This window comes from Andrena cerasifolii, chromosome 1 (assembly GCF_050908995.1).
Source record: "Andrena cerasifolii isolate SP2316 chromosome 1, iyAndCera1_principal, whole genome shotgun sequence".
Lineage (NCBI taxonomy): Eukaryota > Metazoa > Arthropoda > Insecta > Hymenoptera > Andrenidae > Andrena > Andrena cerasifolii.
Window position 1 is genome coordinate 3438680 of NC_135118.1, and position 17766 is coordinate 3456445.

The window sequence follows — 17766 nt, forward strand, 5'->3', positions numbered from 1 at the left end:
CTACGCGATCCTCCGATGTATGTAAATATTATATGGAATATCTCTCCATTTTATTGAGGATTTTTATATCTAGTCAGACTGGAACTCTTTTACAATAGATGTAATTAAAATTAACTACTAACTGCGCAAGTATAGAATAAAAAGTAGAAAGTAAAACTTTGATTAGGGGAGAACGGGGATGGTAGGCCAGTTTTACAGTGTTTGATTTTTAATAAACTATGTGGACGAAATATCATTAAACTGGTTAGTATGTTTGATAGAGTATACATTTGGCTATCTGATTAAATTATTAAAGTTGGCTCAATGTGAAAATAATTACAGTATTTTAATGCTTTTCTAACAACTTCCATGCTGGTCAACCAGCCTCAATGATCGGGGTGGTTGACTTACAGTATGGGGTAGGTTGACTACAGGTAGTTAAAAAAATGTTATTAGCAACTTATCTCAGTGGTAATAAAATAACACAATGTCACAAGAGTTATTTCATTATAAAATATTAATTATCTTTCTTCAACATTTTAATAATAAACTGAAAATTTTCTCAACTTAAACATAAATTATAATGTATTTATAACATAGTGAAATTTAAACAAAAGTAAAAATCGCTTTCCGAATAACAAAATAACAATTTAACCTTATTAACGTTATTAGTTAACCAGCCCCAACCCTCATTTTGACTTCAATAATCTGTATAACCTTCAATTATTTATGTATAAACAAAAATACTACGACAATAGATCGTCTACTAAACAAACTTTAAAATAGCCCCTTAGCATTTACTCTATTGTAAATATAGAGCGTGAAAACATAAAGTCTTGAAGAAAAAATATTTACTTACGTAGTCAATTTTTCGATAAACGCTGATAATTTAAAAAAAAAACGTGCGATCGCGAGGTCGGACATAAATGCGTGGCGTAGTAGAAGGGACTTCTTTCTACAGTAAATTGTTCGGCAGTAGAGCATGTGTCGGCGCAAAGTTATTAACAGTTAGTCGACCTACCCCTTGGGACAACCAGCTCCGGTCTCCCCTACTCAAGTATAGAGATACTGCGCTCGTCGTTATTTTAGCAAAATAAACGACGAAAATTAATTGAGGTTTTATGAGAAGTTCCTCATTCAAATGCAGTTATTACGGCTGTTATAGTATTGTATTAATACTACTTACGAACCAATTCTGTCCTTTTTGTAATTCAGTGTTTAAAGGCCTGTTCATACGAGACATTTCTGTGTCGTGATTGTGATCTTCCCGATTTTAATGACTGGTATTTCAGATGCATTCAGTTGCCACGGGATAATGGTAATTTAATAAAGATAAATGTGAATGTAATATAAAATATCCACATTGCTAATTATGAGTCAAAGAAGTGTCTCGTGTAAAAAGGACTTAAGGGGACCCTAACCGTTTTTTGAACCCTAACAACTGTATCAATAAATTTCAAAAATATTTTTTAGGATATGTTAAAACCTCTTCTTGAAAAAAATTCATAAAGATCACCTATTTTTTAGGGGGTTTGACCAGAGGATCACCTGTAATATATGTATTCTGAAAATATGTGTAAATATTTCTAAATAGCAATTGCGAACCACAGAAAGATAGTTTTCTTTCTGTAAATATGTAAGTTTAACAGGTTACCTACCACTTAGAAGGGCCTTTTCAGAACTATGCTTATATGGCAGGTTTTTTTGGTACCAAATAATTTTGGACAAAAAATTTAAGAACATCCTATGTAAACTCACTAAATTTTATTCTGAACGTGTGTCCTTAAAATATTTTTGATTATTCTTTGTATCTTTTGATCCAGTAATATACAAATATTTTATTAACATTAACATCTGAAATATCGACATGCTTTTGACGATTCAACCCAATGTTTATGAAAAATTCTGTACTAGGAGGGAATAAATCTAATTTATACATGATTTCTCCTGAAGACATATTTTTTGACATTCTTTATATCAAAATGCACGTTTCTTCGTGTACAGTGTGTTTACAAAAAATTATGCTGAAAGGGCATAACGTTCTGAATAATATCAAAGTGCTTCAGAGAGAATAGTGTAAATGTGTATGGAAAGTTTTGGAAGATAATGTTAGACCTGCAGCCTGTATGGTTTTAATAGTAATTACAATTCAGCCTTGTAACGAAAGTGTACCTACCGTAGAAATTTGATAAAGAAAGGGGATGTTGATTATACTGTCACTGGCGACCATGACAAAAAGGAGCGTATAAATAAACAAAGCCAGGACAAGATATAAATAGTGTACATTGTACAAGGCAGACACTAGTAGATCGGCTTAGGAATATACCAACCAACAATGACGCCAACCCTAAACTACATTATTAATTATTAACCATTCATGATGCATCAAAACTGGGTTAGCTGAGTTTATCAGTAACCTCATTCACCTACATCTTGAATATCAATTAAGAATACTTTAATTCCAATCATACTTGTGTACATTTACCAAATTGCAAATTAATTTTAATAATAGATACCCATGTACAATTGTTTATATACTTCTTATTTAACGCACCTATAAGGGGTATCTATTCCTCCATGCGATTGATAATTAACACATTTCTTCCACAATTACTACTATAACAACAAAAAATTTCAAGCACCGAAATGACACATTCAAAAACACTAATGCGAATTCAAAATGAACGTAGGAATGTAATGTCAGCGATGCAATATCGAATTTTGATGAGGTCTAGAATAAATATCACTTACGCGTTGCTTTGGCGATCGCTCCAATCAAGACAGGCGGAATGGCCATGAGGATGCAGCCTATAGCAGCCACGTAGCTCAGCAATTGAGCTCTTCCTGCCGTTTTCGAGGAGAGGACCCGCTGGAAGTACACTTGCCAAGGAATTCCGCCAAATATCAGCAAAAGCCCGTAATCTACGTATGACCAGTACTCGTTCGATTGCACCTCACCGATCCAATCCACGTCCATGGAACTAAGGGACTCTACTTTCGGATGCGTCCAGGCGAAAGGAATGCACATCCACTATAAAAAAAGAAACAGAAATATGTGTTTTCAGACATCGAATGTCAACGATCATTGCACATATTTTCATGTACAGGGTGTTAAAACAAATGGCGCGCCAGTTTGGACGTTATGGTAGATATTTATAAGGTGAAGAGTTTAGCAAGGTGGTGAAAAGGTACAGAAAATATGTGATGGGATAAGAAAATTGTACTGGCATGTAGTTGTAAGTTTAGTAGGTTAGTAGTTTAGTAGTCATGTAGAACAGTAAGGCTAGGTAGGAAATTGTAATGTAAAAAGGTACAATAAAATTTATGTTTATTGTGCTTACAAAGAGGAATGAAAGTGTTTTTGTAATATTTTACTGTTTTTGTAATATTTTAGTGTTTTTTGTAATATTTTACTGTTTTTGTAATATTTTAGTGTTTTTTGTAATATTTTAGTTTTTTTATATTTTAGTGTTTTTGTAATATGTTAGTGTTTTTTCTAATATTTTAGTGTTTTTGTATTATTTTAGTGTTTTTGTAATATTTTAGTGTTTTTATAATACTGTAGTGTTTTTTGTAATATTTTACTGTTTTTGTAATATTTTAGTGTTTTTGTAATATTTTAGTATATTGTAATATTTTAGTGTTTTTGTAATATTTTAGTGTTTTGTAATATTTTAGTTTTTTGTAATATTGTAGTGTTTTGTAATATTTTAGTGTTTTTATAATATTTTAGTGTTTTTATAATACTGTAGTGTTTTTTGTAATATTTTAGTGTTTTTTGTAATATTGTATCTACAGGCTGTGTAGAACATGTGTCATTTCGGTGCAAACCTCTGATATGGTCTGTAAAAATTCGAGATTTTCATGCAAAAATCCCGTGACTTCTTACTTTTTTTATGAAAATCTCGAATTTTTACAGACCATATCAGAGGATGTTCTACACATCCTGTAACACATCCTCCAAGTCGATTTGAACCGCAATTCGCTCGCAAACAAGGAAAAATGAAGAGAAAAAAATATTCGAGAAAAACGCATTTAAAGTTTCTGGGCAAAGGTTGCCGCTTGACGTTTTTAGCTGCCAAATCTGCAATTTTGCGAATTTTACTATAAACCAAGCGGCATTGTATTCAGAAAAGATAGTACTTTCGGAAAATGCAATAAAAATCGATTTTTCGACCGCCTAGTCCTCTTAACGAAGTTTGCAGGCTCAGAAAGAAACGTACGTTGAATTGTCTGTTAATTCCCTTGGAACGTCTGTTCTGAATGTGAAAAGGAAGACGGAATTATCTCGTCGTCAATGTTAATTGAATACGGATTGAAAGTGAACACGATGAAAGGACCGAGAGGCTGCCTCTGAAACGATCCCTTTTTGCATAAAATACTGATGGGAGGATGAATGCAGCTGGTGAGTTGTGGCCGATGCTACGACTCACTGACTTCTATACAAACCCTTCTGAAACAGTTATCTGCTGCGGGTCCGACTTTGTCGCGACTAATTACGCTTAATGGATAGACACCAATGGCGATTTTACGAGTGACAAGATATACATATGCAAATCTACAAGGGCATCTGCACTGGGAATGAAATAACAAAAAAAAAGGTTCGAAATGACGAGTGATTCAAATATATTGAATTAGAAAGAAATAATGGAAGTTCAAGTAATGTAATTGGAAATAAATTAGAAAAATGAAAGAATTAATATTGAAAATAAATTAGAAAAATGAAAGAATTAATATTGGAAATAAATTAGAAAAATGAAAGAATTAATATTGGAAATAAATTAGAAAAATGAAAGAATTAATATTGGAAATAAATTAGAAAAATGAAAGAATTAATATTGGAAATAAATTAGAAAAATGAAAGAATTAATATTGGAAATATTAATCTCTTATCAGTAACATTATGTTTAATAATATACCATCTAAACAATATTGATACTTAATATTTTGATATATAGTATATTGTATGAAATAATTGATTACGAATTGTAATAATGTACAATGTAATGCTTTCAATAAATATTTTTGATAACATAGGTACTACCTATGTAGGAAATATTCTCAAATTCTTGTTCCAATGCATTATTAACACCTTTGTTTAAAGTATAAGAAATGTGATGTATCCTCTGCTAGAAAATGTATTTAACGATGTCCCAAAAGTAAAAGATGCATTTTTCGAGATATAATATTTGGAATAACACAAAAATAGCATCGACGATATATAGGGTGTCGAAATTGGAAAGCAGAGGACGAAATGTCCTTCGCTGCTGCTTACAGTGATCTTAATCTGATGAAGTTTCGAAGAAATACTGGTCCGATAATGTTCTTGAGGAAACTAGGTCACCACTTACGTAGCACCGGATAAATTTGGTAATACAAATACTTGCAGTGCCTGAGACCCTAATATCGATCTCGCCAAGCTAACTTCCCCACGAGATTCAGATAATCAAGCAATTTAAGGGGTTATGCCTACCTGCAAGGTCTGAAAACGCAAGTATATTCGGGATTTTTTTTCTTCAATTTGAAGACTTTTTTTTTAAATTAACGGTAGTATATTCGAAAGTATATATTTTAAAGTTCTTGTAGTTTTTTTTTGCAATGCGATAACTAAATAAATAATGGAATTATAAGCGATCTCCCGACAGCGCTTTTTTTATTACGGTGATCACTGTAGCTACGACCTGGTTCATCAGAAATAAAAAATTCCACCAAATTTAGTCAGTATATTAGATTAGCTTGTCCTTAATCGTGGGTTTTTCATTTCCGTTGGGTAGTTGTTATTTTACAGATGGAAAATGATGAAACATGAGCGCGATTCTGTGGTGAAAATCGATACTTTTGCTATGAGAAGTTGCCATTTTGTAGCAAATTAATATCTTGGGATAATAAACGATTAAGGACAAGATAATCCAATATACTAACTAAATTCCCGCGAATTTTTTATTTCAGATGAACCAGGTCAGAAATAGAATGTTCACCGCAAACTACTGAAAAAAAAATCGCTGCCGAGAGATCGCTAATATTTTTTTTTATTTGTGTATATTTTCCATCGCAAAAATTACCACAAGTAGTTTAACATGTACACTTTCGAATACATAAAGGTTTATTTAAAAAAAAGTCTTCGAGTGTTTTAAAAAAAATCCCGAAAATTCTTGTATTTTCAGATCTTGCAGGTAGGCATAACCCCTTAAGGCGTCAGGCTCAGTCAGGCGGCCGAAAAAAGGGTGGTCTTTGGAAATTTTTTACTCAAAAGCTGTATCACATTTCTCAGAAAATCTTTTTTCCTTTTAAGGATTACATCTAGTACCGTGCATCGTAATTTTTTTGTTTACAAATATTTATTAATTACTAAGTTATTGTCCATCACTCGAAGGTTCTCTAAAAAAGAAGGCTTCTGCGGTGACCACTGCTGCTCGAAAGTCAATCATCTAAAATACTTGTGTTTTCAGACTAGAAAATCTTACAATCTGCATCAACCAACCAGTTCTTTTTTTAGCCAGAAGTGACAGATAAATGGTTTGCACGCACGGTGAAGCTGTTTTTTATCGTTGCAAATATAGGGTGCCTTAAAAAATTCATAATAATATACCGGACGTGTATTTACCTAAAAACTTATATAAAATCTTGTGGATACCTCTTTGGATTAAATAATTAGTAAGGATAAGTAGCGAGAATTTACGTGTCGAATGAATTTTGAATTAAATTACTCAATGAATTTTAAATTAACAAAATTCTGCCGTACGGTGTGTGACAATTAGTGTCGCGTGAAATAATATATTCTGAAGAAATACTACACAGAGTGAGAGCCTTAACTTGAAGACTTCAAATTACTCGCGAATGACTTTCCGTGTGAAAAAATTTTTTCAAATAAAAGTTGCATGGTGTCAAGGGCGCGAATTCTGGCCCCCTTTGATACCACGCAACTTTTGTTTGACATATTTTTTCATGCAGCAAGTAACTTGAAGTCGTTGAGCTAGATGCCGACAAGAGTTTAAAGTGAAAAGCGACAAAATACAGGGCGTAATTCGCGAAGCAATGAACGAGAATAGCTCCTACAGATAAAAATAATTGGAAATTGTGGAATAAAATTGGATCGTAAGGGGAGGTTCTGGTCTAGAGCCCCAAAAAATAGGTGATATTTAGGAATTAATTAAAGGAAAACTACTATATATAATTTAATGGGACTTGTTGCATTGTATTAAGGATGTCTTAGATTATAGAAATATATTTTTTGTTTTATAATTAATCATTGCAGACAGCCTTGGGGAGTCGTTAAAGTCAAGGCGTCAAAAAATTGATCCAAATCGGTGGGACCTCTATCTCCAAAAGTTATTATTCGATTCGACTGAAACCTTGTTTATTTTGAAGATTATTCTTTTGGCTAGGGGGTGGGGCACCAGAAAAAGTGAAAAAATACATTTTTTTAGAAAATACCGAGACTTGAGTTTTGAAATCACTTTTTCCCTATAGTTTTCATCCTTTCAACGCCTTTGAAAATTATAAATATTCGTTTTTTTTTGTATTTTGCCTGGTATTCCTCCTAGCCAGAAGTATATTCTTTAAAATAAAAAAAGTTTCAGTCGAATCGGATAATAACTTTTGGAGATACAGGTCCCAACGTTTTGAAAACACTGTTTCGAGAAAAACGCGTTTAAACTTTTAAATGCCTATAACTTCAGGAATTTTACGAATTTCAACAAATCCTTTTAAACACGTTTTCCTAAAAGGTTGAACATTCGAAAAATGAAATGAAAAAAAATCGACATTTAGACCAGAACCTCCCCTTAAGGCGCTCCATTTTCAAAACTATCTATTCCGAAGTTTGATTGCGCGCGAGTAATTGAAAATAATTTCCAGTCAAATAATATAACGTACCATTTGTTTAAATATCTGTGAAGTATTTTATTCAAATAACGCCCAAGTCTGCGAATCACACCCTGATCTGAACGATTTAACGATCCCCTGGAATCTAAAAGAAGATTCTCCAACTTACCAGCCCGATGAAGATGCAGAAAAGCTGGATGACGTCAGTGTAAGCAACAGAGTAAAGGCCACCGAATAGAGTGTACAAAACTGCGATGCATGCGCTGAATATGACCGAAGTACCCTGCTCCATGTCGATGATAACCGCCAAGGTGGCGCCCAGCGCTGCTAGAATAGCCGCGGCCCAGAAGACCTCGCCGCAGAGGGCAGGAAGAAACAGAAGGCCTCCCATGCGTTCACCAAACGCATCTTGAAGGGGGTCTAACATCGTGATGTACCCCTCTTCTCGCATCTTGTTAGCGAAGAATATACCACCTGGAGCAATGCAATCGGCAAAACAGAATAATTTATTAATCTATTCGTCATTAATCTGTTGAAATGTGTAAAATCATTATTACTGGTTCAAAAGGTTCAAAATGGTAAAGTAACTCTTCTAACAGAGTTGGGTGCATTTTCATTTGAATCACGAATAAAACAGATGAAGATGGCGAATGAAATTTTATTCGGGCTAAACATTGATTGCTCCCTATGCTACTAGAATACCTAAATTTTTATTTGATTAAGAAATTATTCTAATAATACACTGCCCGAAAGAAATTAGTCAATAGTGAAGAGAATAACTACATTATTTTCCAGTCATTTTTTATGTTTTATCGAATTCGGAACTTTTAGCCCTGGTCTTCCCTACAGGGGCGGATTTGGGTGTAGGCTAAGCAGGCTGCAGCTTAGGGCGGAAAATTTTGGGGAGCGGCAAATTTTGGGTGGTGGCAAATTTGGGGGAGCGAAAAATTTCAGGGAGCAGCAAATTTGGGGGAGCGGCAAATTTCAGGGAGCAGCAAGTTTGGGGGAGCGAAAAATTTCAGAGAGCAGCAAATTTGGTGGAGCGGCAAATTTCAGGGAGCAGCAAATTTTTGGGAGCGGTAAATTTGGGTGAGCGACAAAATTTGGGAAGTGGCAAATTTCGAGGAGCGACAAATTTTTGGGAACGACAAAGTTTGGGGAGCGACAAATTTGGGGGAGTGACAAATTTTGAGGAGCAGCAAATTTGGGGGAGCGACAAATTTTGGGGAGCGGCAAATTTCAGGGAGCAGCAAATTTGGGGGAGCGGCAAATTCGGGTGAGCGACAAAGTTTGGGGAGTGGCAAACTATAGGGAGCACGAAATTTTAAGGGGCGACATATTTTAAAGAGCGGCTATTTTCAGGAAGCAACCAATTTTTGGGCACCGTAAAATTGGGGGAGCGACAAATTTGGGGGAGTGACAAATTTTGAGGAGCAGCAAATTTGTGAGAGTGAAAAATTTTGGGGAGTGACAAATTTTGAGGAGCAGCAAATTCGGGGGAGCGACAAATTTTGGGGAGCGGCAAATTTCAGGGAGCAGCAAATTTGGGGGAGCGGCAAATTCGGGTGAGCGACAAAGTTTGGGGAGTGGTAAACTTTAGGAAGCACGAAATTTTAAGGAGCGGCAATTTTCGGGAAGCAGCAAATTTTTGGAAACGGTAAATTTGGGTGAGCGACAAAGTTTGGGGAGTGGCAAATTTTGGGAAGTGACAAATTTTGAGGAGCAGCAAATTTGGGGGAGCGACAAATTTTGGGGAGCGGTAAATTTCAGGGAGCAGCAAATTTGGGGGAGCGACAAATTTTGGGGAGCGGCAAATTTCAGCAAATGGCAAAGTTGGATGAACGACAACATTTGGGGGGCGACAAATTTGGGGGAGTGACAAATTTTGGGGAGCAGCAAATTTGGGTGAGCGACAAATTTTAAGCAAAATAAATTGGAAAAGATTTAAACACAGAGGCTTAAGACAGCCTTCAAAGCAATCCTCCTTTTTCGTATAGCGAATTAGCAATGACTCAATTGTGATTTGCCATATTGAATTAATTTTTAAATTGTCTCAACCAGTGGCAGATTTGACAGGGCGGCCGATGAGCAGTTGCCACGTGGGCCCCTGCTTAGAGGGCCTCTGTAGGGCCCCATGCCAAAAAAAAATATGATTAGGTATTGGTATCCGAACACTACATTTTTTTTCGTACTACTACACTTGGCCCGTTCTTGGCAAACTACCTTTTCATTTTCCCGAAAAATGGGCCTCTGCCAAAGAGGATCCCTAGGGCCCTAACTTCAAAAAATATTATGATTTTAATCAAACACTACATTTTTTCCGTACTACTACACTTGACCCGTTTTTAGCAAACTACCTCTTCATTTTCCCGAAAAATGGGCCTGTGCCAAAAAGGATCCCTAGGGCCCTAACTTCAAAAAATATTATGATTTTAATCAAACACTACATTTTTTCTGTACTACTACACTTGACCCGTTTTTGGCAATCTACCTCTTCATTTTTCCGAAAAATGGGCCTCTGCCAAAAAGGATCCCTAGGGCCCTAACTTCAAAAAATATTATGATTTTAATCAAACACTACATTTTTTCTGTACTACTACACTTGGCCCGTTTTTAGCAAACTACCTCTTCATTTTCCCGAAAAATGGGCCTCTGCCAAAAAGGATCCCTAGGGCCCTAACTTCAAAAAATATTATGATTTTAATCAAACACTACATTTTTTCCGTACTACTACACTTGACCCGTTTTTAGCAAACTACCTCTTCATTTTCCCGAAAAATGGGCCTGTGCCAAAAAGGATCCCTAGGGCCCTAACTTCAAAAAATATTATCATTTTAATCAAACACTACATTTTTTCTGTACTACTACACTTGACCCGTTTTTGGCAATCTACCTCTTCATTTTTCCGAAAAATGGGCCTCTGCCAAAAAGGATCCCTAGGGCCCTAACTTCAAAAAATATTATGATTTTAATCAAACACTACATTTTTTCTGTACTACTACACTTGGCCCGTTTTTAGCAAACTACCTCTTCATTTTCCCGAAAAATGGGCCTCTGCCAAAAAGGATCCCTAGGGCCCTAACTTCAAAAAATATTATGATTTTAATCAAACACTACATTTTTTCTGTACTACTACACTTAATCCGTTTTTAGCAAACTACCTCTTCATTTTCCCCCAAAAATGGGCCCCTCAGAACGTTTGCCACCTGTGTCTTTTTTCTTAAATCCGCCACTGGTCTCGACTCTTTTAAATATTTGATAATATTTCGCGGAAACGGCGGCATACGCTCGGTAGCCTATTGGCGTCAAATCTTCAAATCCGCACCTGCTTGGGTAACAGTCTCAGATAAATATTTATTCGAAGAAATTCGAATAATGGCCAACTCTAATTTCAGTGGCGCTTCGTTAAAGTACACACGTCATGTAACGATACATTATTTATTCGCGCGATCATTCAGAAACTACGCGCTTATAGTTTCAATGAATGGTTATACACATTATTACACATGCTTATTCGTTCTCGAGGCCATTCGACTTCAAGGGATCTTATTTAAAAAGTTAGCGTAAGAGTCTTGATTGCGGCTGATCTATCGCCACGCTATGTTACGTGGCAGAAGGCAAAGTTTTCGAATAGCCGCAACTTTTCCATCGTCAAAGGAATAAACACAGCCGAGTCTCTGTGATGCTTCATATATTCGAGCAACTTCATTATAACAGATAAAAACTCGAAATAACCACTGCCATGGAACGCAAAATTTTAAACACTGTATTTTAAATTTGAGGCCTTCAGATTTGAATTGCATTAGAATCTTCGCTCCGAAATAACGTTCCAAATGATTATGCATCATGTAATGTATAATATTATTGCATATTATGATAATAACTATTTCAAGTTGCCAACAATACTGCCCTATATCCATACTTCTCATTCGATGAAATTTATTTAAAATAGAACTCCGTGTATAATCTCAAAAGTAATAAAAATATAGGTGTGCCAAAAATAAAGCTAACTAATAAAACACTCTGTTAACCCCAGAAACCGAGCCGCGGAGACGGACCCGGGTCATTCCTGACCCATACCAAAATCTCGCACAAATATGTTTCGAAATCAGCTTCGACTCAATTGTCCTGCTAAGCATTATCGCTCAAAGAAAAGTTTTAAGGCGGATTCACACATACAGTAGCGGACAAAAAAGTTACCACTCTTTCCAACTACACTGCTTCTATTAATTTTCAATATCAATTCAAAACCGCAGTCCTGATATTCTGAAAGAGAATTAAAAGCTGTATAAAACCCAGGTACAGTTGAATTTATTTAACTGACAAACAAAAACCCTGCGTGACATTAAACAGGACGACCTACTTTTAAAGACAACAAAAAGTTACCGCTTTTGAACATTAATAAAAAAATCTAATATTTTGTGGGGGCACCTTTTGCTTTTAGGGCAACCTGAAAAGTTACTGAACGTGGTAATTTCTTTGTCGGCCCCAAAAATGTGTTACTCGGTTCAATGTCATATAACACTTTTGTTAGTCAGTTAAATAAATTCCACTTTAACTGGGTTTTATACAGCTTTAAATTCCCCAACAGAATATGCATACATATTAAGCATACCACAGTCCCAAATGTCTGCTAAAAAATAACAAAAATAGGACAAATCGAAAAAGTGGTAAATTTTTGTCCGCTAGGGTATCAGTTCCCTGCCGGTTCAGTGCTGTCAGTGTCATGGGAAAAAGGAACCTATCGTTTCCCTGTTTTGGAATGGAGCAGTCCACAGTTGCAAACAGTTACTGACACTGGCAACACTGACAAGGGGAGGACACCATGCGATAGACACCGATTTTGATGAGCTTTGGCACGTTGGATCTATGTCGCAAAATAAGTAAAAATTTAGAAATTATTTAAAATTTCTTAGTGGCCGTGGGGATTTAGTAGGTAGAAATTCCACTCTACCCTGGCGCCCGCGGGAGATTCCCTTCTGAAGGCGTCGGAGTCCCTTTGAAGATGTCTCCACGTTAAAAAAAAAGTTTATAAATTTTTTTTATAAATTACTGTTTTTCATAAATTTTCTTTTTTAACTTGGGGAAATCTTCACAAGACACCCCGACTCCTTCAGAGGGGAATCCCCCGGGGGCGCCGGGGTAGTCTGGGATTTTTACCCAATAAAACCCCACGGCCACTATGAAATTTTTAATAATTTAATTAAAAACGCTCGGACACCTGTTTACTTATTTTCGACATTGAACCATGGTGCCAAGGCTCGTCAAAATCGCTGTCTACCACATGGTGTCCTCCCCTTGTGAGACATCCGGGACCTGACATTTGAATCCGCCTTTAGCTTGCATTTCAGCGTAGACTCAAACTCGGGGTCTCCAGTGACCCAGGGTCCCTATCCGAGAGTTAATTAGTCCCCGAGTAAACGGAATCCTACTGCTATGTAGTCCAACTAAATCCCCAACTGAAATAAAATTACAGCCCCAGCAGTACATATATACAGAGTGTTCCTCTACCTATGGTCAATACTCTAGGGGGTGATTATACAGGCAAAAATAAAACCAAAATCAAAAGTAACAAAATTCCGGTAAAGGCTTCATTTTCCAGAAAATTGACTTGGAGCTCTCGCTTGGACTCCTCTGCTCCCCTCCGCGTGCACCCCAAGCGCCCGCGATGCACGCGTATTTAGGTGAGTCTCCAAGTCAATTTTCTCGAAAACGAAGCCTTTACCGCAATTTCGTCACTCCTGATTTTCGTCTTAATATTGCTGGCATAATTACTCCCTGGAGCATTGACCACAGGCAGAGGAAGACCCTGTGTAAAGAAAAGGGATGCCAGAAGAATGGAAAAGGCGACAGCGTGGGACTCACCAAACACTAGGCTCAGGGCATATCCGAATGGCGCCTGACACCAGACGAGACCCCTCGTGTAGATCGCCTGGGCGGTGCCGTTGATATAACCGCCGCCTACCCAGGTCGCGGTCATCGTGAATATCCCGACGAACAGACCGATCGAACGACCCGCTAGCATGACTTCCTCCTCGGAGTCGTTGCCCGCCTCTTTCTTCCTGGCGGCCCATATCCCTACGCCCAGGATCAGCACGTAGAACAGGCCGATCGAGATGACGCCGGCAATGTTGATCATCTTCGGTGAGTACGGGTCCACTTGCGTGGACTCGAACTGACGGAGGCGCACGTCCGCGAGGTGTGGCGGTCGATTTGATTTCGAGAGGTTCGGATACCTGCGTGCACAATCCACACCGTCCACTTTGAAGCATCGAAGACGTTCACGGAATATCCAAGGGATGAAGAGAGTTGATTGGAAATGGACATAGTGGAGGAATGGTTAAGCAGATTGTAGTTGAAATAGAATGGATTTGAAGTGATTGGAATGTGGGACAGTAAGTGACATAGAACCAGGTGTTTAACAATAAACTTAACGGAATGTTAATTCACGAATATTGCAACGGAATTGCGTTTTGTTTACGACACGACAATGTCTACTAGCACCTGGCGGTCGGTAGCCCAGTCAGCGTAGAATGCCTCGTGTCGCCAACCGCCTCTCGACGTCCCCGTCCGTCCAACGGAAGGGCGAATCCTTCCGGAACCTTCCAAACGAATCACGCCATCAGGCGCTCGTGCGTTCTCGTACGCCACTGACTATACAGGGTCAACGTTTTATCCTGCAACCCGCGCTCGCGCGAACAGGTAAAATGGCAACAGCGCTTCGCAGACGCATTCCACTACAACCACGCACCGGCCCAGCGCACAGTGGTGAACAAAGTGACTCTTTGCGGACAAAATTCCGTATTTCCGTCAATTCTCAACCGATTTTTGATTTTTTTAGCTCATTTTGTAGGGGATTAAATTTGCTAAAATGTCACACAGTAGTTTTCGAAAATTTTCTTTAGGGATTAAAATAAAAACAAATTCTGAACTCTTGGTTCCGAATCACCGAGTTTATTAACCAGTTTTTCATATAACATTAAAGCGAGATAAAATAAAAGAAATATAAATTAAACAATTGAAATTTAAACAAGTTTGTCTTCTTCCATATATTCTGCATCTTCTTTATAATTAGAGAAAATATATTTTGCGTCTTTTTCAAGTGCAACAGACGGAGTTGGCCATTGGGACCTCAAAATCGAAATTAAAGGATCCGATGTTATTAATAAATTATGCATTATATCCTCATTTGTCGAAAACCTTGAAAGAAAAAAAAAGACGTTATAAACTCGACTATTCTGCCGATTGGTCAGATGTCGGAAGAAGCCCAGGAATCTAGGAACAAAGATTTTAAAAGATTCCGACAATTTAATACCAGGAAAAGTTCGAGGTTTTCGACAAATGAGGATATAATACATTATTTATTAATAACATCGGATGCTATAATTTCGATTTTGAGGTCCCAATGGCTAACTCCGTCTGTTGAACTTGAAAAAGACGCAAAATATCTTTTGTCTAATTATAAAGATGTAGAATATATGGAAGAAGACAAACTTGTTTAAATTTGAATTGTTTAATTTATGTTTCTTTTATTTTATCTCGTTTTAATGTTATATGAAAAAACTGGTTAATAAACTCGTTGATTCGGAACCAAGAGTTCAGAATTTGTTGTTTTTTTAATCCCTAAAGAAAATTTTGGAAAACTACTGTGTGAAATTTTAGCAAATTTAATCCCAGACAAAACGAGCAAAAAAACATAAAAATCGGTTGAGAATTCGCTGAGATACGGAATTTTGTCGACAGAAAGGCACTTCGAGCGCTATTGCCAATTAAACAAAATCGGATTGACACCGCAGTGGCAAATGGTGGCAGCTAATTCTTTTTTTAATTTGTTTATTACATTCTTACCCACATTCCAAACGCCCAAAATGTGGTTCGGGAATATTCGATAAAGTTTTATTTACTAATAAACAATAATAGAAACATAAAAAAATAAATCACGGTTCTGACGTTCTTCGATATTTCTGAACGCTATTAGGTTCTAGAATCATATATTGAATTGATATTTTAGACGGTTCTAGTTGTAGTAAACTCAGTAGACATTCCAAATTTTCAGCCCTTGTAAAGTTGTATTTCAACCATTCTGACGTGTCAACAGATCGCCTGTTTTGTGTTTCCGCTATTGCCTAGTGCCGATTGAAGATTTTACGTAAAAAAACTACTTAGATAAGCAAAATCTTATCAAATTAGCCCCAAAGATTGTTCTACTATAGTTTTCATCCAACTTTGTCAGAAAAAAAGGATAGAAAAAAACACGTTTTGGTTGCAATTCAGGTATTTGATATTATAGCAAATTTAATCCCCTACAAAATGAGCGAAAAAAATAAAAAATCGGTAGAGAATTGACGGAAATACGGAATTTTGTCTGCAAAAAGTCACTTTGGGACCACTGTGCGCTGGGCCGGTGCATGGTTGTAGTGGAATGCGTCTGTGAAGCGCTGTTGCCATTTTACAAGTTCGCGCGAGCGCGGGTTGCAAGATAAAACGCTGACCCTGTACAGTGTGTACGATATTGGTACAAAATTTCGGTACTCTTGTTGTGTTTGTGTTTTGCATTCGAATATGCAGATTTACGGCTCAGCGTAATTTAATATTCCACAATTGTTGAATGATTTGTGGACCATCAGGGCGTTTAGTTTACTTGTAGCAGTTGGTAAGAGAGTTTCGTGGCCGTGTAATGAATTTTCATAAATCAGATAGTCGAAGGCTTCGTAAAATAGTAATAAAATGTAGGTGGATATTTTGGTGGAAAGCAATGTTTCATAATAAATAGCTCTCGTGGTGAGTAAATTTTATATGACTTAGAATATTATACAGATTTCTGGTTGTCTTTGTTCATTAACCTTCAGAAGGCCGGACTGGCCACTATAGTGGCCACCTAAGAATTTGGATACTTTGCTGGCCATTTTGGTGGCATATATGCATAAATTTTATGTAAATAAAATTTACAATTTCAATGAAAAGAAATCCCAGCCCTCTAAAGGTTAATCGCCAAATGTATCTAAAATGAAAGTGTGGATATTATTTCGTGGATCTAACATTTAAGAATAATTTTTTCCCCAATGAGTGTATCCAAACCTTTGAGCGACAGTGTAAATATGAGGTAAAAATTCCTCTTTCTGAGACATGAACAAAAAGTTGTTTAATCATTCGGTTGAAGAAATTGCCTCGCAACGACGTTTACTGTTGAACGTGTTGAGAAATTCCTAGAGTACTTCAAAGGGTCTACCGATTCTTGGAGTTGTTATTTTTTAAACAATGCTCCTTGCCTGAAACACCATTATGTAAAGTTTTAGATCGCTACCCCCCTGTTTAAGGATAATACGGGGGTAAACGCCCTTAACGTTATTATTTTTTTTCTCGGTTACTACTTAAGATATTTAAATGAAAAAAAAACGAAAAATAGTTACATACTAACTGCACTTCATATATTTTTCTAAAAATTATAAATCAATTATTAAGGGTAGAAAAAAAAATTAATTTTTTGGGGGTGGTTACAATAAATCCCAAACACTCTTCATTTACACTTCGATCTCCCAAACGCACCGCAATCGTTTCTTCCATTCGCATTTAAATGAAACGTACTCAGGCTCGCGACAAATACTCTTTCTCGCCACAAAACCCCAGCTATTTATAATATATTGATCTTCATTAAATTATTTAACTATGTTCCACCATCTCGACTATCTTCAGGTTTTTATATATAATAACTCGATAATAGAGCATTATTCTTAATTTTTTTGGAGGTGGTCACTCAAAGGCTTGTTTCCATATACCACCCCAAAAAATTAATTATTTTTTTCTACCCTTAATAATTGATTTATAATTTTAGGAAAAATATATGAAGTGCAGTTAGTATGTAGCTATTTTTCGTTTTTTCCTTCATTTAAATACCTTAAGTAGTAACCGAGAAAAAAAATAATAACGTTAAGGGCGTTTACCTCCGTATTATCCTTAAACAGG

General features: G+C 36.5%; 1 protein-coding gene across 1 annotated transcript in view; it reads right to left on the reverse strand.

Moving 5' to 3' along the window:
- Cht (choline transporter) overlaps positions 1-17766 on the reverse strand; it is a 40574-nt gene that overhangs the window by 19182 nt on the left and 3626 nt on the right. Inside the window, exons 3-5 of the mRNA XM_076830463.1 lie at positions 13669-14039; positions 7973-8277; positions 2731-3010 (exon numbers count right to left, since the gene is read on the reverse strand). Of these exons, the coding sequence (XP_076686578.1) occupies positions 2731-3010; positions 7973-8277; positions 13669-13942 (859 nt within the window). The 5' untranslated portion in view covers positions 13943-14039. The remainder of the gene's footprint in view (positions 1-2730; positions 3011-7972; positions 8278-13668; positions 14040-17766) is intronic.